The sequence below is a fragment of the Hemicordylus capensis genome, chromosome 6 (genome assembly GCF_027244095.1).
Source record: "Hemicordylus capensis ecotype Gifberg chromosome 6, rHemCap1.1.pri, whole genome shotgun sequence".
Classification (NCBI taxonomy): domain Eukaryota; kingdom Metazoa; phylum Chordata; class Lepidosauria; order Squamata; family Cordylidae; genus Hemicordylus; species Hemicordylus capensis.
The window spans coordinates 18061362-18088619 of NC_069662.1; the positions used below are offsets into that span (position 1 = coordinate 18061362).

Genomic DNA, 27258 nt, shown 5'->3' on the forward strand with positions numbered 1-27258 from the left:
TGGACTAGGACTGGGGAGACCTGAGTTCAAATCCCCATTCAGCCATGAAACTAGCTGGGTGACTCTGGGCCAGTCACTTCTCTCTCAGCCTAACCTACTTCACAGGGTTGTTGTGAAAGAGAAACTCAAGTATGTAGTACACCGCTCTGGGCTCCTTGGATAATAATAATAATAATACAATCATACACAAACAGGTATATGAGCCTACAGACATCTGTTCACTCATACCACATAATGCCTGAATCAGGCTAGACTGAGATGCACAATTCAGACACTATGCTGTATGAGTGTACAATCATCTGTACGCTTGTACACACGTCTATATGAATGATTGTACCTGTGTTCATGTTGAAGGACCTGGGTACAGGCCCTTCAAATGCACGGTACAGATAGGAAGCATACTTCTGCACCTGTGTTCAACATATGTACAACTGTACCCATGTACAGATCTGTACCTGTGTATCCTGTATATGTGTTATAGGAATGTTGAACATAACATGTGAATGGGCCTTGTGTCTTATATGCTTAAATTAGATTAAATAAGTAAATTAGAGCAGTGTCAGGGCTTTTAAAAGGATCAATCAGAACTGCACAATGGTATGTGAGTGCAATTCGTGGAGGTAGTATGTCCATTTCCTTGACTATGTGCACATAGATTTTGATGCCTAGAGTCATATTCCAGGACAAACAGGGAATTTGACAGCACTATTGCAGAAGTGGCGCAGTGGGGAAATGCTTGACTAACAAGCAGAAGGTTGCCAGTTCAAATCCCTGCTAGTACTATATCAGGCAGCAGTGATATAGGAAGATGCTGAAAGGCATCTCATACTGCGCAGGAGGCGGCGATGGTAAATCCCTCATGTATTCTGCCAAAGAAAACCACATGGCTCTGTGGGCTCCAGGAGTCGAAATTGACTTGATAGCACACTTCATTGCAGAAGAGTGTTATATCCATTGGTGAATGCTCTGTGTGTGGAGTCTGCAGGAAGTGTCTTTGGCAAGGTAAGAAAGGGTCCACTTGATCAGGTTCTGAGGCAACTTTTGCATAATTTGTATTTTTGAACTGCACAAATATTATTTTAGAACTGTGTATTGCGGTGTGTGGTGGGGTGGGACTGCATGTTTTGTGTCTGGCCACATTAAAAACATATACTAAATAAATAAATATTTAAAATGATTGATTATTCTTGTAAACCACCTAAAGCTACTTAGATGAGGTGGTACAAAAATATACTAAATAAGTACATTTTTAAAAGTCCTAAGCTGTACATTTATTAAACCTGGGCGGTTTAATAAAGGTGGCTTCTTGGTGCTCCTGCATACAAGCATTCATTGCACAATATCACCCCCCCACACACACACACATACACAAAACACACACCTTTCCAATCAATAGCATCTAGTGCAGAGCTGCACAACTTTGGCCTGCCTGCAGATGTTGGACTACAACTCCCATCATCCCTGACATCTGGCCACAACTGGAGGGTCGAAGTTGTGCAACCACCACACAAGCTAACAGACATGAAGAGGCCAGGCTGGCTGCTAGCTGACATCCAGTGAATGCAGACAATCACAAACACATACACAGGTACAACCGTCATCACAGTGAGTGTGCACACTGCTGCACAAAGTACCTACTGACCTCCTGTTCAGCCACACACAGCATTGCACCCACACTGTACTGTCCATCTGCATATTATGAATACAGTGACTGAGCACCATCTCTTTGCATAAGATGGTTGCAAAAGGAGCCTGAAATTAGTTCCTTGCTTGATACAGAGCCGCAGGAGCAACTTGAATTTATTTATTTATTTTAATGAACTTTATATGCCCTGGACTTCCGCAACCCCAAAATAAGCTTTGGGATATGTGTCAAATATATCAGCTCTGTCAAGAGTTCCCAACCTTGAGTCTCCAGATGTTGTTGGCCTACAACTCTCACCATCCCCAGCCACAATGGCCTGGCCTGGCCATTGTGGCTGGGGATGATGGGAGTTGTAGGCCAACAACACCTGGGGACTCAAGGTTGGGAATCCCTGATATACTGGACCCAAATCCAAGACTAGGTTTTCCCCCAAGTTATTTGATATTAGAAGTGGGGGTGTTATCTTAAATTCAGAGTGTTGTTCCTTTTGGGTAAATACAAGTATAACCTGTATTTAACCTCTGTTTTTACAAGGGTCATCTTAAATTCAGTGTTGTCTTCTATTTGGGTAAATATGGTACACCATAGATCTCTATGACTGGTGAACTGTCCCTTTGAGCTGCACCCAGCACATTCTCCAGCCCAAATGGTTGTTTTTGCACAACGTATTTTAACATGTGATGCTCCTAGACCACACTTAGGAATAAGGTACTGGGGCGTGCACCCCCAAATCAGCTCTGGGCCATCCCAAATGATAGACCTTAGGAACATAGGAAGTTGCCTTACACCAAGTTAGACTCTTGGTCCATCTAACTCATTATCAACTACATTGACTGGCAGTGGCTCTCCAAGGAGGTTTAGGACAGGAGGCTCTCCCAGCCCTACCTGACTGAACCTGGGACCTTCTACATGCAAAGCAGACGCTCTGCCACTGAGCAACGGCCCCATCCCTACTGAAGTTCCATTTAAATCTTAACCTCCAGGAGACGATCCCCCAGTCAAGACCAGTGTTTTCTCACCCACAGGTGTTAAATTAGCATAATAAGCTAGAAAGATGGTATTGTTGCCAACTACTGCCTTTGCAAATGGTCACTGGGCAACATTCAGACTAGTTAGTCATGACAAAGCACCACTGAAATCAATGAGACAAATTAAGTCATGACTAACTTTAGTCCCATTAATTTCAATGGGACTTGCTTAGGACTAACTGAGGCTGGATGTTGCCCACTGTCCTTATTTTGTATGCCCTGGAGCTTTGCACAGAAGTGTCAGCTAGTACAACTCTTGTATTTTTAACGGCCTTTGTTTCCACTACTTACATTTCCTCCATATATATCTGCCAAAGGAGGAAAACATTTGGATGCATCTGAAGTTGGCTCTACTTTACATAACCTGATGCCACACACACACACAAATAGTCTTTAACGTGGCATATGGCTGTTTGATGCATTTCCTGTAAGAGACTAATCCGAAACTTTCCCTTTGGAATTAACAGTCAAAGTAGATCATAGTGTTCTAGATGGAGCCAAGGTATGACTCAGGAGAAGCAAGCTTCATATGTTCATAGAAGAGACATTTTTAATTGAAATGGGCATTCCAGCTAATGCAGGATTTACACCCACCTTGCAGACCAGGGCGGTGGAGGGGGGGGGGGAGATCTCAGCCCCATGTGTCAAAACACCCACATCCTTGGGAGGCTGGTACCTTCAGATGGCCTTGTTCTTTGCAACACACAGGAGTGTACACAAACACACAAACACACACACACACACACACACACACACACACACACACACACACACACAAATATGCTGTAGAGAAACGCCCAGGCAGAAGGCTTGCATTCCACGGAAGGAACTAGAATTTGGTCAGGAGCTGACTTTTATTAGATTATTTTCAAGGACCTACCAAGGGCTTAAACAAAACAAAAAAAAGAGGGAGCGCAAGACTCAACTATTTGTCAGTAAATAATTCCCCCGGGGAGGGGACAGATAGCCATCTCTGTACTGGAATCGGAATTGGTGGAATAGGGCCATGCAGGAACTGATCTGTTCAGCCAGGAGGCTGTGAGGATGGGCACAAATGAACAGGCAGACAAAGAAGAATGGAGCAAGGGTAACAGAAGTTTGGTTTTCTTTTTCATGACTAGAACTGGAAAATCTGCAACCTCACTTTGCATCCTCACGTCTCTGCTTGAAGGCTAAGCTCCCCCCCCCCCCTCCCACCGGCTTGTTCTTATTTTACCACAGATGAAGCCCATGTCCAGGCTCCCAAGAGTACCAAATCTTCCTGAGATGCTACCATCCTCTGAACAAGCTCAGCATTCTGGGAAACCTTTCTGAAACACAGACCCATGAGCCTAGGGGATAACTCAAAAGACTAGCCCCACACCAGTACCCATGTAGCTAAGCAAGCAGGAGTAATTTCACCAGTTCCCCAACATCCAGGGGCGGCCCCTCCATGAGGCAAGATGAGGCGGACACCTCAGGCAGCAAGATGCCCTTCTACTCCTGCTTTTTAAAAAAGGAAAGTGGGGGGAGCATTTGGCACCCTGCCTTAGGCACACAGGGGTCTGGAGCCACCACTGCCGACATCTTTTTTAACAATTCCAATGTCCCCTTCACTGAAATATTTTGTTAAATGTCACCTTATGGAAAAAATCAAGCTTTTTCGAGTACTGAACCTTTACATAAAGGAAAATACATCCTTTTAGTATTCAGTTTTCATAAATGAACAGTAAGTTTGTTAGAATCATACTTCTGACTGGCAAAAAACCAAGAAGAATTGTGTCACCTTCTGGGGACAGAAGGGAAGTGGAAATAAAACAAGCAGCACGCCCAATGAAAAGAGTGCTTGAGTCAACAATGCAAGAAAACCTACAGATAAAATTATGTGAACACACAAGGCCCCGTTTAACTTCAGAGAGCTATTGCAGAGGTGACTACTGTAAAACTTTGAGATATACTGTATTTGTGTCAATTTTGCAAAATTAATGAGCAAAACTCACACTAACTTCAGCGGCTTTTCTAAAAATTAAATTTTTAGTCCTCATGATTGCAAATTAAAAGTTTGAAAACAGAACTATAGCCCTGGGCAACCGAAAGTAAAGGAACCTGAGGGCAACTAGACAAACCTCAGTTTTTGCTGTTGAATTTTGCCATTCTTAACCAATTGTGGCTTCTTCTTTTTTTAAGGCCATGACCCCTGGTTTTTTTTTTTTTAACCATATACAATCAGAAATACACTACCAAGGTTGTGAGGCATGGCTTCTTAAACATTATCATAGTGAGTATCCCTAGATCAACTTTAAATCTTTTTGAGCCTCCCTATAAATAACTTTGGGTACAGTCATGCTACAAACTTAAATGGACTGTAAATGGGTTTAATTGCCTGGGCTTCCCCCAAGAAGCCTGGCGAACTGTGGTTTTGTGAGGATGTTGATAGTTCTCTGATACTTAGTCCATCCTCCTCATGTCACAGAAATGGGAGCCCTGGCTGTTAGAACAGTTGGTACTTTTGACAACAACATGACATCCCTTCCAACATGCTAGAGCCGGAAGGGAAAGGCAGAAAGCTCTCCTATCTACAGTCACGCTTTTTCCAGGGGCAGAGAGATCAAAGGAAAAGGGAACAGAACCAAATAGTCCTACAGCATGATATAAGGTTCCTGCAAATTTATATTAGAAATAAATCTATATTTTCATTGGCCAACAGCACTGCCTATTGACACAAGTGTTATGCCTCCTTTATTACAGTAGCTGGGAAGTGCTGGGGCTGAGTTGGCAATCTGTCTCCTAGTCCAATGTAAGACATGTCCCCGGAGATGCTTGTGTGCCCCATGACCTTCCTCCCACTCCAAGAACCACCATTGTCCTAGAGCAGGGGTGGGGAACCTTGGCCCTCCAGCTGTTTTTGAACTACAACTCCCACCATCCCCCAGTCACAATAATTGTGGCTGGGGATGATGGGAGTTGTAGTTCAACAACAGCTGGAGGGCCAAGGTTCCCCGCCCCTGACCTAGAGCTATCTAGGACAAATTAACTTCAACTGTGGTCAGGCCCACTCAGATGTGAGTGGCTCCTGAAAAAAGAGCCTTAGCTCAAGTGGCGACTTTCCCAGCATGTCTTCATTCTCTCGGGAATCTTATGGAAATGAATCCCCAAAGCTCAATTACTTATCCAATCATATACCCAGTCAGGCACTCCCCACCCCGCTAAAACTTTATAACTGCCAAGCATGTGCAACATACTCTACTAACCGCAGTGAAATATTAGTAAATAATCACAATATTTCTTTATCAGTTCATCTCAAGGTTGCAAGTCCCTGCCCTACAATAACGGACCAGGTAGAAAGGTGGGGCGAGAGGGGGTCTTGCGCATCACGCAGAGGTGCGTCTTCCAGACTCGGTCGCCTCTGGCTGCCACAGTGGGGAGGAGGTAGAGGAAAGCAGTGCCGGGAAGGAGGGATGTCCCTAGGAGGGCGAGGCGCCCCCGCTAGTCAATCCCACGGTGCAGCTTGAGATGGCGGGAGAGGTTGCTCAAGGTGATGAAGCCTTTATGGCAGACGGTGCACTTGAAAGGCCGCTCGCCGCTGTGCAGCAGCCGGTGCCGTTTCAGGTAGCACTCGTGCCGGAAGAATTTGCCGCACTCGGTGCACTGGTAGGGCTTCTCGCCAGTGTGCACCAAGACGTGCCGGTCCAGGTCCCGGGGGCTGCGGAAGTACTTCTCGCACTCGCTGCATTTGTAGAGTTTCTTGCCGGGCCGAGCCGGGAACGCTCGGAGATCCAGCTGGGGCAAGAGGTGGCGTTCCAGCTCGCTGCCGGGGCCGGGTGTTGGCAAAGTGGAGACGGCGTGGCTCAGCTGGTGCTCCTCCAGGGATTGCAAGTTCACAAAGGGCTGGCCGCAGATGCCGCAAGTGAAGGAAGGCTCGCCACCGTGGGCGGTCAGGTGGGCAGCGAGGGTGTTGCCGTTGGCAAAAAAGGTCCCACATTCACACTGGTACAGAGTCTCGGCGGGGCGAGTGTCCAGGTTGGGTGGGCAGGTTGGGCATCCTCTGCTGTGCAGCTGGGCCTGCCCCTCCTGCTCCCCCTCTTTCTGCTCCGCTTCCAGGCCCTGCAACTCCAGCCCTCCGTCACTCGGCTGGACCTTCCCAGCACAGACCTGGCAGGGCGGGGGCCTGTCCTTGGCGTGAGTGAGCTTGTGGCGCTCCAAGAGAGACGCGGCGTTAAAGTCCCGCTCACAGTCCGGGCACTTAAAAGGCTTGATGTCGGTGTGGGCTAACCAATGGCGACGTAACTCGGAGGCCAACTGGAAGTGCCGGCCACAAGCCCCGCAACCGAAAGGGGCGGCCCGGCCTCGCCCAGCACTGCAGAGGTGCCCTAGAGGGCTCTGCTCTTTGCCACAGGCCAGGCAGCGGGGGGTGGGGGGCTGAGGGGCTGTGGCGGCGGGGGAGGCGCGGTGCTGCCGCTTCAGGTGGCGGCCCAAGCTGCTGCGGGAGGAGAAGCGGAGCTCGCAGACATGGCAGCAGTAAGGCTTCTCCCCTGTGTGCACCACCTGGTGGTGGAGGAGTCCCGTGGAGTCCCGGAAGCCCTTTGGGCACATGGTGCAGCGGTAGGGGCGCTCCCCTGTGTGGCTGCGGATGTGGTTCACCAGGTTAAAGGAATGCTTGAAGCTCTTGACGCAGTGAGGACACTGAAAAGGCTTCAGCTCTGTGTGCCGGGCAAAATGGCGGCGCAGGTCCGAGCGGTATCGGAAGCTCTTGTCACACTCCGAGCAGTGGAAGGGGGCCCGGGCACCCACGCCGTTGTCTGTCAGGAGCGACGGATCATCCTCGGCATCTGAGTACAGAACTGCACACTCTTCCACATTTCTGGCGGTAGCCCCAACTCCTGACGCCTCAAGGGGGCGTTGGCCCTCTGGCCATTCTTCATCACAGTTCTCCATTTACCCAACAGTGCCTCTAGAGAGCAGAAAGAGGACAGTCATGGAGTCATAGGGCTCTAAATAATGAAGCCCTAATACCCTTTTGCCCCGACTCCCAGCCACACTCCTAGGCCCAGTCTGGAAGCTGCCCAACTTGGGCACTGCCCAGGGTCATCAGAATGTCCATGGCCGAGCCCTGAGGGCCTGCCCAGTGACCAGCAAATTGCTTTGGACAGCTACCACTGCTGCCAAAGTAAGCCTCCCCCAAATTTCTGTGGGCTTTCCCTTGGTGGCAAGGGTGGTCACCAACATTTCTTCTTTTTCTTTTTACCAACAATGCAATGCCACTGCCTTGTCACTGCATGACTATGACATAAGCAAGGGGGTGGAAGCAATGCATTATTGGTAAAACCATATGGTGGCCACCCAGAAATATTCTGAGCTGTGCATGCCACAAGCTTCCACTAGGAATTGGGAGGGGTAGGGCGCTGTGATGAAATGGTCCTGCACTTTTATGCAAATAGGTTTAGAACCCCGGAGACCTGTCAATCATAAGAGCCAGTTAAAGAGACAGTTAAAGTTCAGTTACTTGGGGGAATTGGGTCTGGTTAGGGACAGTCTCATGTTCTGAGACCCAAAGTATAAGATGGTCTGAAATAAAGACTGGGTGGAATACAGTTCTGGGAAGGAACTGGGTTCAAGTTTACAACACCACTTGGCATTGGATTTGGGACTAGGGTGTTTTAAAGTTAGTTTTTTCACCTTGGATGTTATATAATACACACACCCCTTTGTCTCTGCTGCCATCAATGCTATTATGAAGCCTCTGTAACTCTTATAGTTTCTTTAGCCTGAAAACATGGCTTTGCAGATGTCAGAAGGGTTTAACAGAATTCACTCAGTCAAGATTATTATTATTATTATTAGTATTATTATTATTTACATTTATATCCCACTCTTCCTCCAAGGAGCCCAGAGCGGTGTACTACATACTTGAATTTCTCTTTCACAACAACCCTGTGAAGTAGGTTAGGCTGAGAGAGAAGTGACTGGCCCAGAGTCACCCAGCTAGTTTTATGGCTGAATGGGGATTTGAACTCGGGTCTCCCCGGTTCTAGACCAGCACTCTAACCACTACACCACGCTGGCTCAAGATGAAAAAGATGTTTTTCATAACAAAACAAGTGTAGTATTTATTTAAATTAATATCTGAGATTTATTTGTCTCTCACTACTGTTCAGCAGGCCTGAAATCTTGCTTGGTTACAAAGTTGTTTTTATTTCTCACAGCATTCAGTTACTTAACACAGAGACCCGATTCCCCAACTAACAGAATGTTAACTGCCTCTCTAACCAGTTCTTATGACTGATGGCTCTCCAGGATTCTAAGTCTATTTGCATAAAAGTGCAGAACCATTTCATCAGAGGGTCAAGGATCCCCTCCAAATCTGGAACCACTCCTACACTCCACTCCACCACCACACACAAACACAAACACACATACCCCTTAGCAATAGATGTTGAGACTTTGCTCAGGGGAGCAGAAGATTATCATAGGAACATAGGAAACTGCTTTTGTTGAAAAGCGGCATATCAATATTTGTTGTTGTTATACAGAGTAAGACCATTGATCCATCTAGCTCAGTATTGTCTCTGCACTGGTAGGCAGTGGCTCTCCAAGGTTTCAGGCAGGAGTCTCTCCTACCTCTTCTCAGAGATGCCAAGGAGTGGAGCTGGAACTATTCCATTGAGCAATGGCCCTATCTGCTAAGGGGAATATTTTACAGCACTCACATATACACTCCCATCCAAATGCAAACCAAGGCAGACCCTGCTTAGCAAAAGGGATAATTCATGCCTGCTACCACAAGACCAGCTCTTCTGCCCATTTGTGGAGCAGTTATTTTGCTATTTTCAATAATTTTTACAAAATAAAACAAGATAAAATAATGTATACAAGTCAGAAACAGGAGCAAAATTGATTTTAAAAACATGCACTAACTGGATATAGTTTTAATTGTGCTGTATATTATTTATTTACAAGGGAAACTGATACCTTGCATTTCCAGCCAAGAACACTCAAGGCACTTATTGTAATGCATTCCCTCCCCATCCTGCCCCCCTTTAAACTGTTGTGAAGCTATTCTACTTTCCTGGCTGGGATAGCAGAAAAATATTTGGAGGCAGAAGGCAGCTAGCACATCTACTGCCCTTTGATCCTCTGGGAGTCTCCTTTTCCAGAGAGTCCCAGAGCCCTAGTGCCCCATCCAAAGTCGTCCTCCGCCTTCACCGCATAGGAAGATCACTTGCGTAGACTCTCTGCTATTCAATTCAGAATAGCTCCCACCCTGCAGGTTCTGCGATCAGAACCGCCAATGCATAGATTGCCACACCAGCACCTGCAATCATGCACTGAGGAGGATACGGAAGAAATGCACCCATTTATCTCGCTTTAATCACCCTTGAAATAAGGAGCGGGCAAAAGGTGTTAAGGCTTACTAACCCCACATTGAGTTATCCTGAACAACATGCCTCCCCCAGAGAACCCAGGAGTCCTGGCATCACCCCCGCCCAATTCATCAACTCTGCTCCCTACCTAAAGAGCCCAGGAATGCAGGCTCCCCTCCCTCTCTTGGCCTCTTTATTCCTCCCACCTGCATGACCCACTTGGCACATGCACAGCCTGCATGCTAAATAAGCGTGTGGGCACTGGGGTGTGGGGTGTGGGTGTCTGTCCCCTGCCCCTCTCCCAGGCTGAGGGGAACCCCTCCCCAAGCCCTCTTCTCCCCCCGCCCCCCGTTGCCGGTACTCACAACTTCTTATAGGTGCCATTTTAGCGAAGGGGAGTCACTTCTTCCCAAGCAGGGGGCAGAGCTGCTCCCACCCCAGGAGCAGCCCACGGTCCGGGGGGGGGAGAGGGAGAGGGTTGACCTCTTGCGACAGTCGGTCCCCCCTCCACCCTCAAATCCAGCCCCTGTGGAAGTTAACAGGACACCCCACCCCCCACTCCGCCCCCATCTTTTCTGTGGGCAAAGGGGGAGGGAGGAGTAACAACGGTCACATCCTCGCCATCCGTCTTACGGGCATGGGGTGGAGGTTAGAGCTTCAAGAGGCGCCATTTTTGGTGTGGGCACATATGCCAGGGGTGGAATGATACTTGCTCATCACCGTCAGTTTGCTTTTAGAGTCGGTCTGCGAAAGCCAAGGCAAAATTCAAGGATTCTTATCCGAGGATTCGGAGGGAACGGCTCATGTTTTAGAGCGCGGGAGCAGGGCGAGGGCGCGTGGAGGCCAGGCGCCATATTAACGGCTGGTAAAGGAGACGACAGGGTGGCCGCCACCTTTGCCCAGAGCAGCAAGCAAAAGATCCGAAGCCCACCGCCATCTTTACTGTTACCACAGGAAGCGAGAGTTTCTGAATGATCCGCCATATTTGTTGTGGGCAAATAAGGAGGCGCCAAACTTTCGTTTTGACCCGCATTTTTAAAAAAAATGCAGAGAGAGATGTGCGTGGTCGGAGAAGTACCGTATTTACTGTAAGCAAAATTGGAGGCCCTCCTCAAAAATATGTCATCATTAGCGAGCGAAGGCATTTGTTGTGTGTGTCTTCGCCTTAAGGAACATGTTCAGCCAGATTTTAAAACCCTCAAGAGTTGGGAAGTGTTATCGCTCTTCGCTGTCGCAGCAGGCAGAAATCCAGCAGGTGATTCCTCATACGATGCAACTCCATGTGGAAAAAAGGTTTGTGTGTGTCACACAACTTGTTAAAGGCACAGGACGGGGCGCGGGGGAAAATATGAGGGAATAATTTCGTCATTGACCCTTTATAAACAATGCCCTCTTTCCTGGCAACTCATTCTCAGATAGAAACTCTGCTGAATCATCCTATGCCAGATCAGTGCCCAATGGCAAGAAGACCCTGTATTCTGTTTATTATAGTAACAAAATATGTATTCCAGATGGATCCTGACCACTCAGGATTGGCGATAGTGATACACTCCATTCAAACAGAAAAAATAAAAATAAGAATTAAGTAATTTCTTCAAACATCTGCTGAGCTAATTCTGTCTTTCTTCCCTTCACAAGCCAGTCTAAGCAGAAAAGCTTAGGATGCTGCCAAAGGATGCTTTGACTGAGGTGCGTCTTCCACCCAGAGGAGCTCCACAATTGTGGGCCATGGATAGTTGTTGGGATGGCACTCTTGATCTTTGAGAGCTTGATGGAGAGGAGGCATTATCTATGCAGATGGGGCTTCAGTCATTTAACACTGCAAGTCCAGCATCTTGAATGGTGGCCAAATGCCACTGCATATGGAAAGATCACATTAAATTCCTGCTTTTCCATGTTAGGAAACACAGATTGCAGTATTTTGTAAACACTGAGCTTCTGAACAGTCTTCAAGGCCAGGCCCACATAACATGATACCTCAAGGTGCTATACAAAATGAATTATGATTACCAGGTCTCTCTAGGATCATTTCACCAGATAAAGACACACCTGTCCTAGTCACTGCCTCAGCCTGGGATGTAGGGATGTGAACATTTCAACTCAAAACAGGCAGTTTTGAGCTCAGAACAGCTTTTAAATAGACTGTTTCTAGCTCGTAGCAGAACCCCATTTTGATAGAAACATTTTGACATTTCAAGCACCATTTTGGAGGCCTGTTTTTGCTTTGCCGATTGGTTTTCTGCCACTGGCTTCTGATTGGCTTGCAATCTCCTTGCTTCTTAGTTGGCTTGTTATCATAGGCAACTGTGCCCCCATTGGAGGGGGGCCCACAAAAAAGAGGGAATTTCAAAATATATTCAAAGAGAGAGAGAGGCAGAGAGCTCTTATAGTATGCTTCTCTTGAAGAAGAGGCTACATCTGGAGAGGAAGGCTGGTTTAATTTTGTGTTTTTCTTTCCTCAGCACTGAGTATTGCTGCTATAACTATAGTTTTGCTGGATCTCAGATTGGCAAAGGCAGAACTTGATGCTTGCCTTCCTTGGGTTGTGGCTTTTTTGTTTGTGAGATAGTGTTGTGGTGAGAAATGCGACAATGGTAGCTCTCTCTGTGATATTTCTTGGTGATTGCTGTGATGAGCTCCATGTCTGGCCTTGAATCTGACTTGGGCTTCACTCCCTGCTCTGTAATCTACTTTGCAAGGTGTACTCAGACAAAATGTGGCTGAAGTTGCTTTTGTTGAACTTATGGCTATACTTGCTGCTAAGTAAGGGTGCTGCTTTGGCAGCTGTTGCAATGCTAGGAAGCAAGGAGCCTTAATTGTGTGCGAGAGAGCAACTTGTACCAATGATGTTACTACAGTGCAGTCACGGTGACTGGCAGTGGATTCCGGGTCAGTGATACTTTTTTGGCCATTTTCGGACTGTGCTTGAAATGTGCATTCTGTGTTGGGAAGGACAGATTCCCTTTTACTGTGTGCCTCTGCTGTGTTTTTCAAGACAGGGTTGCAAGATGCTTTGCAAATTGCAATACAAAACTTGTGTGCACTCCAAGTGCGGTTTGTTCCAGCCATAGGGAACAATGGGGAAACTTAAATGCTTCATTGTTCTCCATGCGTAGCTCCTAGGGACACCAAAGTGGATTGTGTTGTAGGGCACGATAGATACTACCTAGCATCCAACCCACAAGAGACATGGGCAAGTGGTTTTTAGCAAATGTTCTATGTGGCAGTGGGGTGGGGAGGAAAAATAAAAATTTCTTTAAAACCACCCACTTGCCCATTTCTTTTGTGGGACTGAGTTGCCAGCTGGGAGAATATTTAAGAAAGGAGGTGAAATTAAAGGGGCAAGATTAAGGTCTGGATAAACAAGTCAGCTGGAGAGAACATCACAGAGAAACTGAAGTGTTCAAATGAGGTGGTTGGCTGGAAATGTAGGCACAAACTAAAAGGACCACAAAATGCAATTAATATGAAAGTGGAAACATGTTCTTGGAACCACTTAATAGGATACTAGATCGCATTTTGTAACCTCTCCTCCATAAGCATGAGCCAGCCCAAATTTTTACTATCTGTATCGAAGAGCCTTCTCTAGGCATTGATCTTTACTGTGTGAAAATGGGTGGATGGCAACAACGGAGAGAGTCTTCCCAATGGGGGTTCCCTGTTGTATAATACCCTTTGCTGACAAGTAAGGGAGACGCCAACTGTCATTGTCAGTGGATGCCAACTGTCCACTGAGGCTTTCAGCCGTCTTTAAATTTTGTAATTGCGTTTTAGTGCTACTATCTTCCATTTTAATAATACTGTTTAGGTTATCCTTTGCTCTGGCTTCTAAAACAGTATTTGTAACTAGTTGGGCCAGTGCAGAGCATCTGCATGCTAGTTCTCCCTACCTCTAACCCCCACCAGCCGATCCAGCCCCCTGCCATCTGGGATGGCAGTGCAGTCAGTGAAAGCTCCTTCCGTGAGCCCTCCTGCCACCCAAATGACAGGTCGATCCATTTTTGGCCTATTTCAGGGCTCTCTACATGCTAGTACTTGTTTGCTCCCCTTGCCCCCCAAGACCCCTCACCCAAGCCCCCCTCCTGCTCTTCCTCACTTCCACCCCCTCTTCCTTCCTTTCTCTCTGTTCATTTCAGAGGGTCACCATGGCACAGAATTTTCACCACTGGAGAAGCCTGCTGCTTGGGCCGCCAATGTCACTACCAATTAGTTAGGCACTGTGTGGCTTGCCACATATGACTTAAAGCCTTTTATCTGTATAGATTCTGCTGCCTTTGTTAATTTTTGTACGGCTTGGAATATTTTAAGCAGCCTCTAGAATACTTTAAAATAATAAAGTTTTTTTGTTTTGTTTTAATGAACCAAGTTTGCTCATACAAAAATTTCAGAACATGTGTAACAAAAACAAATAAAGCTTCCTTATTTTGGAACAGTTATTTAAACCCACTTTCAAAAGTTAACCTTTTCCCATTCACCCCACCCCCAACCATTTTGCTCCAGAAGACAAACATTTTAAAATGTTTGATCCCAAAGTTTTCCTTAGAAGTATGTTTAGTACATAGAGAACAGTCTATACAAGAAATTTAACCAAGAACCCTCCGTTCTCATTTCTGGCCAAGCCACTTCTTCACTGTGTCGAAGATCTCCTGAGCTAGCTGAAGTACCTCCTGTTCCTCGCATTCAGGAAAAGCCTCATTGGGAATGGTGGGCGATGGGTGGTACCTGGGATATTGTGTGGTCTTGTCATCCACACCGTGCTTCCGGAGCTTGGCCACCTGATTGTAAAGGTCTGCCAGCTCACTTCCATAAGATGCTACCTTCCCAGCCAGCATTGCAAGAGACAGATTCTTGTCAAAGCGCCTACCCTGATTGTACTCCACTGCTGTCAGGGCTTTCTCCAGTGCTCTGTAGATCTTGTAGAGTAGCCACTCAGTGTTATGGTTCCCAGTGTCATTGGCTGCCGCATGCAGGTCACACTCTGCTTGCCGCAGCCAGCGCCTGGCTTCCTCCTCCTTTGAGCGAGATCCCTTTGTTTCAGGCTGGTGGTAGGACCAGAAGTTGTAGTTGAAGTGGCCACCACCTCTGCTCTCTCTTTGCCTGGTGAATTCTTGGCGCCTCTGCTGATGTCGATGAGCTTGCTGATCCCATTCATTCCAAGACTCTGAGAAGTTCCAGAAATTCTTGCTGGAAGAACCACCACTTCTGGCTCCTCCACTGGAGCCCTTGGGCTTCCCCTTGTTCTCCATCTCCTTGATCTTCTCTTTAAGGTATTTGAAGATTTCATTGGCCAAATCCTCTTGGCCCAAGTTTTTATCAGGGTGGTAGCATAGATAGAGCCTTCTTAGGGCCTTCCTCTTCTCTTCCTCCGACAAATTCCAGATCTCCTCCAGGCTAGCATCCACCTCCTTCTTCACTTCACTCAGGGACTTCTGGTACCATTCACCACCTCTGAGACCTGCAGCAATGTCAGCACCAGGAGAACTTGGTGCCAGTACCACAGCTTTGCTTGAGTCAGATGTCAGAGTACTCTGCTTGAAGTGGTAAAGATCATGAGCACTGACCTGCACATGCCGCCCATTCCCCAAGTCAATAGTGTAGGCATGCACCTGGCCGGCTCCACTCTGTTGTGGGCCAAGCACCTCGAGCACCACGGCATAGACATAATGCTCACCTGGCTGGGAAGGGTCTAGATAACCCACATAATCTCCCACTAGGAAGGTATGCAGGATGCTCATGTCCAGGCTGTCATGCCATTCTTCAGGGATCTCCTCTCCAGGATCAGGAAGGGGGCAGGCACCTAGATTTCTAGACCGCTGCAGGGGCACTTTGTTCCGCTTCAGCACAGCAACTATTTCCTCAGGTTCTTGGCAAATCAGGATCTCTCTAAGGACATTCATGGCTTGGGAGTGAAGTCTTTCCCCAACAAGCTTATTTACTTCTTCGGCCAGGGTGTTCATGATCTTCATGCCCTCCGGGTGTCCCAGACCCTCTTGGTGCACCAGGTAAATGCGTCTCTTGCCATTTGACATTGTTTCAACATGCACCGTCTTGTTGTGTTGGGTCCCTTCTAAGCACTGCAAGTTGCACACCATCACTGTGCACACCTTTTCACAGCAAACCACCTCTAGCTGCTCTGCTGAGAAGAGTCCAGCATGCACCCTTTCAGTCGCTTCCTTTGTTTCCATGTCCTTCGTTATTTCCCGCCATTTCAGCAGTGTAACCACAGCATGCTGGAATTCAGAAGAGACTAGAAGTTGTCTAAAATGGGACTGGAACTCACATTTCCCCCCCAAGGTGCAGAGTTTGAGAGAGGATTCTTCCAACTGCTCTCCAGTGATGTCCGACAGTCTCTTGGGTCGCAAGCCTTCAGGCAGTCGGTGCAGCAACTGGAGATCATACTGCATGCCTGATAGGTCACAACTGGAGAGATCCACCAGGAAGCGAAACTTACTCTGCAAGGCCCCAAACTGCTGGTCAGTGATGTAATCACAGAAAACTAGAGTATTTGATGGATACAGCTTTCCATCAGTGCAGAGCAGATGCAATTCCTTCATCCCCGAGAAGTCCACTGGCTCCTTTGCTTCATGTAGGAGTTGGAAGAAGTGCTGCATGGCCCTGCATATGGTTTTACTGAGGTTGGGGTGCAATGTGTTCTTCTCCATAGTCTCCTTGTAAATCCTGGCCAGGACAGTGGCATAGTGGTAAATGTTTGGTTCTTTTTCCACCCCAAGTTTCTCCAGAAGCTCTAAATAGCGAAATAGTTTTTGGGGTAACTTGTGAAGATATGGCCGGAATTCCTCCCAATTTTTTAAGGTCATCACAACATGTTGGGCCTCTGCTACTTCATCACCATCTATCAGCACCACAGGGAACCCCTTCAAACATTCAGTCTCTATGCTTTCCTGCTCCAATAAGTACTCGTATATCAGCTTTAAGACTTCCATCCGTATTTTCTTGGTTTTCCAGGTGTCACATGGTGCCTGACATACATTGATCAGATTCTTCAAAACCAATTCAGCTGGCAAGGTGCACAGCATCCCCAGACGTTCCAGAACAGCCTCTTTATTTTCACTGTCAAAGGTTATAATGGGACATAGAGTAACTGCTGAAGTCCAAGTTAGTTCTGTCCTGGTCCAAGTATATAAATTTCCCTGGGGTGCCACTGCAGTGTTGTTAGGGACATAGGGTTTGTGGAGATTGCACAGATCATTAGAGATAGACTTAGGTGCCAGGAAACGGAGCTTAGACAGCTGTTTGAAGAAGGTTTTTGATAAAACTCTCTTCCAATGAAGCAGGTATGACAGAAGTGCCTTTCGTTTGTCCGGAAGATCGTTAGACATAGCACCGTGCCTCAATGCTTCTACCTCAATCTGAGCAGCGAACCCTAGAAACTCTGCTTCAGAGACTTCACATCTCAGGCCCACATCCCGTAAGAATCTCTTCACTGTCATTCTATTGCTCAGCCCCATCTCATAAAACTTATCTGGCACAAATTGAGAGTGCAACCCCAGCTTCTGAAAGAGTGGCTCAGTCTCATCATAGAAGTAAGATGCGGGACGCAGCACATTCTGCTTATCCCGGATGAAGGAGATGGACTGGAACGCTGACGTCAGTGTCTCTTTCTGAGCATTATATTCTTCTTCATAATGTGTCTTGAGGAGGAGGAGTAATTTAACAGCCTCCAACAGACGGGTCTCAGGGAGACGGGACAGACAAGGCAAGAGGAGCTGTACGAACTGCTGCAAATCATTCATCACCCCTATACCCAAGCACTCACACAACTTGTTGTTCAGTCCATTGTCACTCAGCAAGACAGTCCTCTCCTCTACCTCATACAACTCCTTGAAGTTCTTGGATTCTGTTGGAATCTTGGACTTCAGGATATACACCTTCTGGTATGAAGCTAATGGCACATGCTTTCCCTGATGAGTTTCAAACAAAGGCAAGGCCTTCAACTTCTCTAGCATTCTACAATCACTTTGAAACTTTTTCAGATCACTGCTTAGGAACCTCAAGAGTCTTGAAAATTCCCATTTTTCAAGTTTCTGCCAACACAGGCTGCTGTGGACAGCCATTTGCACCAACACCACAGAAGGATCGTCCATCTTCAACAGCTGTGGCGCGATGCAACATACAGCAAGTTTTGGTGGCAGAAGAGAGAAGTCTATCTTGGCAAAGCCCAACTTGCAGAGAATTTCAGCAACATCATTTTTGCTGTCGGGCACAATCATGTTGAGGGACTCAAGAGGAACCAAAGACTTGCTGCCTCCACACACAGGGAGCAGAGGCCAGCCTTTGAAGAGAGAAACTAGTTTTGCAAACATCTGATCCATCTCATTCTTTTTCTGAGATTTCAACTGTTCTTCAAAGAACACCCACAACTTTTTCAGCCAGCTCTGGCCTTCAGGATCACTGAACCAGCCATTCCGTCTCAGCATCTCCTTGATGTAGTCAACAGATTCATGAAGAGTAAAATCCTTCAGGAAGCCAATCTTTAACAGCTCCTTTGCCTCAAGATGTTTAATGTGGCAGGCGGAGAAACGAGACCGATGAAGGGGGAAAAGATCATGAGCACTGCTATGGTATACAGGGTCCTGCTGACTGAAGCACCGCAAGACTCCATCCTGGGTCACCAGTAAAGGGAGACCATCCAGCCATCCAGTGTCCTCAGGATTCAGCTGCTGCAGGCAGAAGTTCAGGAGGGCAGAGCAGTTTTTGATATTCTTAATGGGTGTTTGTTTGAGTGGACACGGCAGACACAAAGTAGTCAAGTTCATTAGAAAGTAGCAGAGAGAAGGAGAATCAAGGGTTAGAACATCAATTTCTGCTTTGACAAATTGGTTGCGGATCTCCAGCAGGCATGGGAAGGCAGGGACTAAGTGCATGCCCAGATTCTGGAGAGTACTCTCAAGGAAACCACTTATTGCATCCTGCAGGAAGTAAGGCTCTCTGGTTGGCTGATCTAATTTGGGTGCACTCCAGCACACATCTATTCTACACAATTCTATACTCAGCTTATGGATGTAAGTACTCCGGTTTTTGTACACTGGCACCAAAGGACACTGCCCCTCACATGCCAGTTTATACACGCTGCTAACCAGCTGATGCCAGAGTGGGGGGACATTCTCCGTCACAATTGGGAAATATCGCAAGTAGTTTGTGTCTAGCCGTAACTGGCACTCATTTAGAGTGTGGAACTGTAGTGGGGGATTCCCCAGGGCCTGGCACAGCTCCTCCAGCAGGTGGCAATACAAAGGGGCCACAAGGCATTGGAGCAGCAAACTATTCCACCTCGTCTCTTGGCTGTCATCTTTCCGCAAGTCACGCCGAGCTGAGTCCACAGCAAAGTTCCCGTTGATATGGATGGGTAGACCAGTTTCCACTGGCAATGGCAGAGTGCAGAAGGCCCTGCCAGGTGATAGGCTTGTAAGACAAGCAGCTACACCACCATGCGGCAGCAGCATACCCTCCACAGTATCCCTGCCCTCCAACCCAATCTGCCTACCAACAAGCCAGTTGCTGGGCGCCTTGGAGAAACTACACTTGATTTCCATTCTGTAGAAGACTCTTACTGACTCGCCCACATCCATGCCACCAGCTGCAGCTGCTTGGCAGAGCTGTTTCTGGTATTCCAGTCTTTCAGGCTCCCCACCTTCAGTCTCCACCCGTAGCATCTCCATTGGTGGTCCTCCTTTCTCGCTGATCTCATAGAAAACCACACTGTGAACATGGTTGAGGAACATCATAAGGCAGTCCGCCTCTTTCTTAAGAGCCAGCAACATGCGCTTTATGTCATCTTCCGTCACAGAGTGCTTGCAGATAGGGGAGGATGCTGCACCAGCAGGGGTACGTAGGGGTAACCGGAAAAGCGTGCCGTGTTCCAGGTCAAAGACCTCAGGCAAGAAGGCATCATAAACATCCCGGAAGGTGTCTATAAAGTCTTTAGAGAGGCTGTACATTGCTCCAGGGGAGAGCTCATCAGACTCGTCAAGGTATTGCAACGTGGAGTCAAAGACACAAAGGGTGCTGTTGCCCGTCACAAAGGCAGGGCAGTCAGTCAAGTGGTAAACTGTATTGAAACCCAGTCCATACTTGCCAGTAGCATCGCGCCTTTCACCTTTGCCACCACAGCCCAACTGCTGGATCCCTTCAATATCTTGCATCTGGAAGACCTGGTCATTGTAGACACAGAGTGCTGGCCCTTGAAGAGTTTTCCACTCCTCACTGAAGACGCGACGAGTTGCATGCTGACGCTTGTCCCAGACAAAGTATATGACGTTTGCGCCGGCATCATCTGCATTTTGCAGCAGCTCCTTGAGCACATCCTGTGAAGAAGAGGAGTAGTCACGGAGGATATTGGCCAGCCGTGTGCTGAGGTTCTCCTTTGCTCCAAAATCCACACCCCATGGGGAGAGACTCTTGATCTGACAGCGTGTTAAGATGCGATGCTTTGTGGTAGGGATGCCACAGCATATGGCAACTTCCCTTGGGATCTTGCCATGGCAGAGCAGGGTCCTTTTCTCACGCGGCAGCCATGGTGTATCATCAAAGAAGAGCTTGGGCAAGGGACACAGGACCTGGTCTTGGTCTGGGAAAAAGATACTCTGTGCTGTATATGAATCAAGCTCTTGGTCTTGCAAGGCCTCCGATAGCCCTACAGTGATCAGCCTAATGACTAGAGCCAGCTTCTCTTTGGAAAGAGGCTTTCCACCTGCATCCTTGGCCAATGTTTGCAGTACAGTGGCATAGTCCTGCACTTCAAAAGTGTGAGGTAGCCCCACACAGCGCCACAGCTCCCTGTACGGCTTGTACTCTGAAGGCAATTGAAAGAGATGCGGAGCAGCATCGAAGTCCAGGTCATGGGCCACACGGCACACAGACACAAAAGTAGTATCTACCAGGACAAAAGGGAAGGTTTGGGCCCTTTGGGACACCTCTGCCTTGTATGAAGCCTTCTCCTGCACCACTTGATTCAGAAACTCATAGCATTTGTGTGTCATCTTGTTCAGCTGAGTCCTGGTCAGGGCATTGGAGCCATGCGATGCTGCCTCCAGTTGCCCTAGGACTGTTGCAATGGGTGGCAGGCGACTGAGTCCTAAGAATGCCTTTATCTCCCTAGAGAGCTTGAAACCCTCACCAAAGGCCTTCTGGTCTAGAATGGGTTCAATCAAACCTACTAGGTGTTGCTGCTTGTAGTCATAAATCTCATGGGGGCAGCAGAGTTTGCGCTCGTTGTCAGGAAGCAGTGCTGGCAAGAAGCAAATGTCTCTAAAGGCAGCCTGGGCTGTGTTGCTAGAGCTTTCCTGGAGGTGGTCACCAAGGAGCTCCAAGATACAATGGGCACGCTGGCATGCCTTCTGTGGGCTGAGAGACCACAATGCCACCACGCTTCGAGCTCTGTCTATCAGTTCCTCCATTGTCACCCAGTCTTTGGCCATACCGAGCTGCTCCAAGTGCAACAGCCTCTCTAGCTTCAGAAATCCCGCACCCATAGGGAAGCGCCCATCTTCACTGGTGTAGAGAGGTGCAACACGGCCCTGTGGGTGCGCTAACTCTTTGATATTTTTCAGCAGCTTATTGGGAGTGGTGGGAATGCAAGGCAGAGATGTCAGGATCTTATCCACACTGGCATCTTTCATGTCCAGGGCACGAAGAATCAGGGCATCACGATCAGCCACTTCCAGGTGAGCAAGGTTGGGCAGAACAAGCTCCCGGAAAAACCGCACCCAGTTGTAGGTGTTGGGCAACAAGGTGTCCACCTGGGTGCTTGCTCCAAAACTCATCTTCACCCAGCGCGGAAGAGGCACTGCCAGCTGTGGTTCTGGCAAGAGTAAAGAGAAGACCCTCTCAGCTGTAGGTTTCAACCGCTCCTCACGAACAATATCAGCATCCAGGAAACAGGCATGCCGGGCTGGGCACCATCTCTGCCCATCTGAGAATAGAACTGGCTGCTCCCCATCAATGCCACAGACTAATTTTTGGTAAAAGGCCTTGGCCGATTCAGTGAAAGGGTCCTTGGCACTGTTCACATCAGGCCAGAAAGTATGGTAGTCATAGTCCTCCAGCAACCCCTCTCTGTACATGTCCCGGAGCTGAGCCAGTGCCCCAAGCCAGGCCTGCGGCACAGAATCCTTGAGGAGGGCTGTATTCCATTGGCCCTTCTCAGTGGCAGCCCAGAGTCCTTTGCGATTACTAAGCACAGCAAAGGCTGCCGTGAGGTGCAGCGGAAGGCCGGATTCAATGGGAAGAGGCAGAAAGCAGAAGACGCGGCCCTTAAAGCCATCTAAATCTGGGACCCATTGTCCAGCAGCAGTGGCAGGGCAGAGGGGCAAGGCCACACCTGCAGCAGGAGGTGAGAAATGGACACCATCTTTTCCTCCCCGTTTGAAGAGCTCCCAGGCGGCTTCTTTACCCGAGCACGAGTGCAGCAGGTAATGGCTGGTCACCACATCAGCCTCCCAAGTTGCTGTCAGTCGGACAATGCTGAGAGCACCCATCATGTCAACGGCTTGCCTAGTGACTGTGGCCAGTGGCTGGGCAGCTTCTGGAGAACCGGAGCCAGCAGGAAGGTGAGCTAGTGACACTTCCCGCACATTGTGTAGGAAGAGCAGCAAATGCGAGTACATCTCCTGGAAGCCAACTTGCAGTGCTTGGATCCGGCCAGGTCCAAAGGGCTCAGGGCAGATCTGAGAGGCTTTTGCCTCCTGCTCACTGCGAAAGGGCAAGCGGATGAGTGTGCCTCGGTAATCCTCCCCAGCTTGACAGCCAAAGATGCCCCAGTAAATTCTAAATTGTTCCGGAAACAGAGTGGTGACTTGTCGTGTCCACTTCAAACGGATGCCTGGCCGAGCCACATCGCGCATATGCTTCTGGAGATGGGTGAGATTGGGATCAAATATGATCAGGGTGCAGCCACTGAGAAGAGAGGGCACATCAGTCATGTGGTAGACTGTGCAGAAACCCAACCCAAAGCGTCCAATCTTGTCATCCTGGCGCTCCTTGGTGGCTGCACCCAGTCGAATGATGTTGGAGAAGTCTGCCTCACTAAACGGTGCATCATTGTGGGCCCAGAGTGCTGGTCCCTGGCAGGCAGCCATGCCAGGGTCCAGGAGTCCTTCTGTGGTGCCATTATGCTGACGGAGATCCACCAAGAAGCGGCAGGTTTTGGCACCAGCATCCTCTGCGTTCTGCAGCAGTTCCTGAAACACGTCTGCATCTTGGCTGTACTCACGAAGGATGTTACGGATCCGGAGGGTGACTGGCTCTGAAGGACCCCAAGGCTCAAACACTTCTAGGCCTGATAATCGTGTGCTCAGCATCTCCACGCCAAGGAAAGCAGCTGTCTCAGAGGGAACCGCTTCATGCACCAAGATCGGTGGAGCTCCATCCAGTTCAGCAAGCCGAGTCCGATCCATGTCGCAGTACAGAACTGAATTGGCTGGGCGGAGAGCAAAGCCAGCCAATCCTGGAACACGCACAGGCACAAGCATCTCCCCTTCTCCATCATGGCGGTGGGCATAGAACCAATCCAAGGCAGTTACCACAAGGCATAGTTCAGTCTGCGTGCCACCTCGTGGTCGGGCATTGATTTGGTCTGCCAACCTGCGAAGGGCCTGGCACACATCCTCCTCTTTGGGGAACTGACGGACACCCCATGCTGAAAAAAGTTGGCTATAGTTTTGGAAGTCTAAAGGCACTCGTGACATCAGAAGAGCAAGGTCCAAGCCATCAGGGTAGGCCAACACCACATCCGCAGGCACTGAGAAGCCACTCCCATTCCACACGGCAGGGCCCAGTGGTGGCTTTCGGAAGTCACTCAGATGCCACTGCATGTGCTGGTAGATGCTGTGCAACTTGGCAGTTAATGCTGCAGTCCCTTCAGGGCAATATTCCTGGACCAAGCAGCCTAGATTCTCCAGCACTTTCTCTGGTGGAGGTGAGCGCTCCAGTCCCAAAGCCTGTGCAACTTGTGGGCGAAAAGCATTTGTTAGTCCCATGACCAGCCCCACAAGAGCTGCGTACTTCTCTGAGCGCATTGATTCTGGTGCCAAGAAGCGTCCAGCTGGCACATGCATAGAAGCGTTGGTGGCAGGTACCCAAGCCAGGAGCCGCAGCTGCCGCAGCTCCTGTGAAGAAAAGCGGGACAGCAGAGGGGTCTCATTGCAGATCTGGATGAGAGCCTGCAATTTGGCCTTGGTGGCTGCAGTCTCCTGCAGACAACTGACTTCCCGTGCAGCCGTTAACACATCGGCTGGAGAGACAGCGCAGAGATCCGATTTCAGCCCCAGAGCACGAAGGGTCCGCAATGCTGCTGGCTCTCGGAAGGGCCCCGTGGGGAAGCAGTGAGGTCTTAACAAGGCCTGCAAGGTTCTGTTCTCTGGGTCATAGAGATGGCTGGGCCGGGCCAATGCTCCGGATTCACACTCCAGAAATGGGAGGTCACAGCACAAGGCTTGCAGTTCTCGACTCTGGCTGAAGAGGCTGTCCCCATTGTGTAGCACCCACAGCATCAGACGCCTGGCATCCTGTGGCCGGCTGGCATAGGCCCCCTTCTTCATGGCTTTGACACACAGCAAACACAGATCCGGTGTCCCCAGGAGGCTGCAGCGGAGCTGCGAGAGCAAGCGGCGTTCATCTTCATTACGACACAACAGTACAGGCTCTGGAGTCAACAGATCTGTGGGCACTGGCGGAACCAGGTTCTTCTCTAAAGCCAAGTGCTGCTGGGCGGGCACCAGGCCAGGCGTGGAGGGTGGATGGAGGGAAGGCATCTTGAAGAATAGCGGCAGCATCCTTAGGACGTTGATCCCTGCCTGGGAAAGCGCGGCTGCTTTCGAGAGGAAGGCACTCAAGCTCTCAATCTGGTGGGTGGGCAGAGATGCCAGGCGGCTAGCCACAGACGGCACCCCCACGTGGGCAAAAGCTTGCAGGATGCTTTCAGGGGTGGGATCCAAGATGTACTCTCTCAGCTGGCGGTGACACCAGTCTGACTGCCAGCTTCGAATCACAGTGCATCCCAACACTTCCAGAGCGCTGGCCACTTCACCGGGCAAGCAGCGCCCATCGGAGTTCTGGAACAGCAGGGTCGGCTGGGGCCACAGCCGTGCCAGCCGGATGCCATTGGTGGAGTTCTGCACAGAAGTCAATGGTATCAGTGGGCAACCTTTGAAGGGCACCAGGGACGAGGCATGGCGACTCAGGAACATCCAGAAGGCAGCAAGCCACTCCAGAGGAGGTTGTTTGGAGTCTTCCTTTGGGCACCAAACTATGGCGGCAGAGTTGTTGCTGACCCAGTTGCTCGGAAGAGATGCTTGCAAGTTCTGCTCAATAACAGTTCGATCCAAGGAGACCAGGTTCCTGAACAGTCCTGCAGGAAACAAAAAAAAAAAGAGGGAGAAGTGTGTGTCAGTAACCCAAACTGGAGTGCACTTGCATTCCCTGCAGAAGTGGTGGTTGATACAAGGATGTGTTCCTTGGCACAGAGGGCTGCTTCCCACGGCAAGAGCTAAGCCCAGAGGGCAGCCCTTTCATGAGGCCAAGTAGGGTGGTCGGCTCTGGCAACAGACTAATGGGGCACCAGATGCCCCCCAGTGCTGCCATCAGTCTTTAGAAATGATCTGACCTGGTGAGCAGGAGAGGAGAGGAGAGCTGGTCTTGTGGTAGCAAGCATGACTTGTCCCCATAGCTAAGCAGGGTCTGCCCTGGTTGCATCTGAATGGGAGACTTGATGTGTGAGCACTGGAAGATATTCCCCTTAGGGGATGGAGTCGCTCTGGGAAGAGCAGAAGGTTTCAAAGTTCCCTCCCTGGCTTCTCCAAGATAGAGCTGAGAGAGAGTCCTGCCTGCAACCTTGGAGAAGTCGCTGCCAGTCTGTGAAGACCATACTGAGCTAGATAGACCAATGGTCTGACTTAGTATATGGCAGTTTCCTAAGTTCCTATGGCTGCTGGAAACCTTTTCTTCATCCTGCCAGTTTCAAAGCTCACACGGGTCAGTTTTCTGAACGGGGGCTGGTCTCCCCCAGCTCTGTGGGGCAAACTGCATTTGACACCTTGCCTCAAGCACCATAATACCTTGGGCTGCCCCTGGGCAGGCCAAGTGAATCATCTGGGACATCTAGTGCTGCAGCATTGCTGAAGCTACAGTAAGGTCAGGTTTCCTCACAGGGTTGATGAAAGGATACAGTTTGGAGCAGGGGACATATGCTACCTCTAGCTTCCTGGAGGAAGGGTGGGATAAACACAATTTTTAAAAATGGGTAAGAATTCTGGGAGCTATCTAAGCTGCTCTTGGCTTTCAGAAAGGAGGTATAGTAATAGAAGAAAGTATGACATGTATTTGCAAAAATAATGCATACAAAAGCAAACAAACATGTATGCAGGCCAGCACATGGGGAATTACCATGTTAGAGTCTCCATGCAAGAATCACACACATTCTACCGTGTAATGATTTAACAACGCATGACGTGGCCCAGAGTTACAACAGCTTCCAAGTTGGGGCATGTGGGTATTTTACGTTTAGCCCACCTCCTGCTTTCCTCAAGCTGATCCAGAGCGGCCAATAGCATCTGAACACCACCACTTTTAGCAGCATACGCAGAATGATGCAAAGACGAAGGAACTAGGATCCCGTTGTCTTCTCTATTGCTTCCAACTTGGCAAGTAGGGAACTCTCAGCAGTTTTCTATATCTTGTTTCTCTGTTATAGTCTTATTCCTGAAATGCACCATTCTAGCACCAACCTCTTGGCTGCATTGGTCAAGCACACACAAATGGGGGGGGGGGAAACGACCAGGACTAACCTTTATTTGCCATGGCTTGCAGATGTTCTAGCAGGCCAGGGTTTAGATCTTCGGGTAAGAACTGGTGAGCAAGGCCAGGCAAGAGGATCCTGCAAAACAAGAAGAAAAATCAAGCCCACTACGCTCAAGAGGATGACAAGGAGGAAGGGAGGCCTGGGGAATAGCATACACTACAGGACATGTTCCCAGTAAGGGACCCCAGTTCTTTTTCGGGGCTAATTCCAAGGTTCTCAGACTTGGTTGCTGAGATCTTGCTGGACTTCAGCTGCCATCATCCCCAGCCACAATGACCTTCAACCTGGGCCAAGGTTGTGAACCTCTTGTATTTCAGAGAGGCAAAGGAATGCTACGTGAGACTCTTAGCTTCTAAGCCAGCAGTTCTCCAAGTGTGAAGTGGGTCTCCACAACAAAGCGCAGGCTGCTACGGAGACCCAGAGCAGGAC

The 27258-nt window shown here is 48.9% G+C and overlaps 2 protein-coding genes and 1 long non-coding RNA gene across 8 annotated transcripts in view; 1 reads left to right on the forward strand and 2 right to left on the reverse strand.

The window, feature by feature from the left end:
- Positions 1-5751: 5751 nt before the first annotated feature.
- Positions 5752-10998, reverse strand: FIZ1 (FLT3 interacting zinc finger 1). 3 transcript variants are annotated; one of them, XM_053261668.1, is made up of 2 exons: positions 10734-10998; positions 5752-7603 (listed from the first exon to the last, which is right to left on the reverse strand). In XM_053261668.1, exon 2 carries the CDS (start codon positions 7585-7587, stop codon positions 6139-6141), a length of 1449 nt encoding a protein of 482 aa, XP_053117643.1. In that variant the 5' UTR covers positions 7588-7603; positions 10734-10998; the 3' UTR covers positions 5752-6138. The 3 variants fall into 3 exon arrangements, with proteins under 3 accessions (XP_053117643.1, XP_053117642.1, XP_053117641.1); XM_053261667.1 differs by having other exon boundaries at positions 10647-10998; XM_053261666.1 differs by having other exon boundaries at positions 10379-10997.
- The window catches only part of LOC128329855 (uncharacterized), a 30345-nt gene continuing 13513 nt past the window's right edge, over positions 10427-27258 (forward strand). The window contains exon 1 of the long non-coding RNA XR_008309819.1: positions 10427-11306. This is a non-coding gene — a long non-coding RNA (uncharacterized LOC128329855). The remainder of the gene's footprint in view (positions 11307-27258) is intronic.
- Positions 14347-27258, reverse strand: part of LOC128329853 (sacsin-like) — a 30004-nt gene continuing 17092 nt past the window's right edge. For all 4 annotated transcript variants that reach the window (XM_053261661.1, XM_053261665.1, XM_053261662.1 and 1 more), the window contains exons 7-8: positions 26816-26904; positions 14347-25380 (exon numbers count right to left, since the gene is read on the reverse strand). In XM_053261661.1, the coding sequence (XP_053117636.1) occupies positions 14618-25380; positions 26816-26904 (10852 nt within the window). In that variant the 3' untranslated portion in view covers positions 14347-14617. The remainder of the gene's footprint in view (positions 25381-26815; positions 26905-27258) is intronic.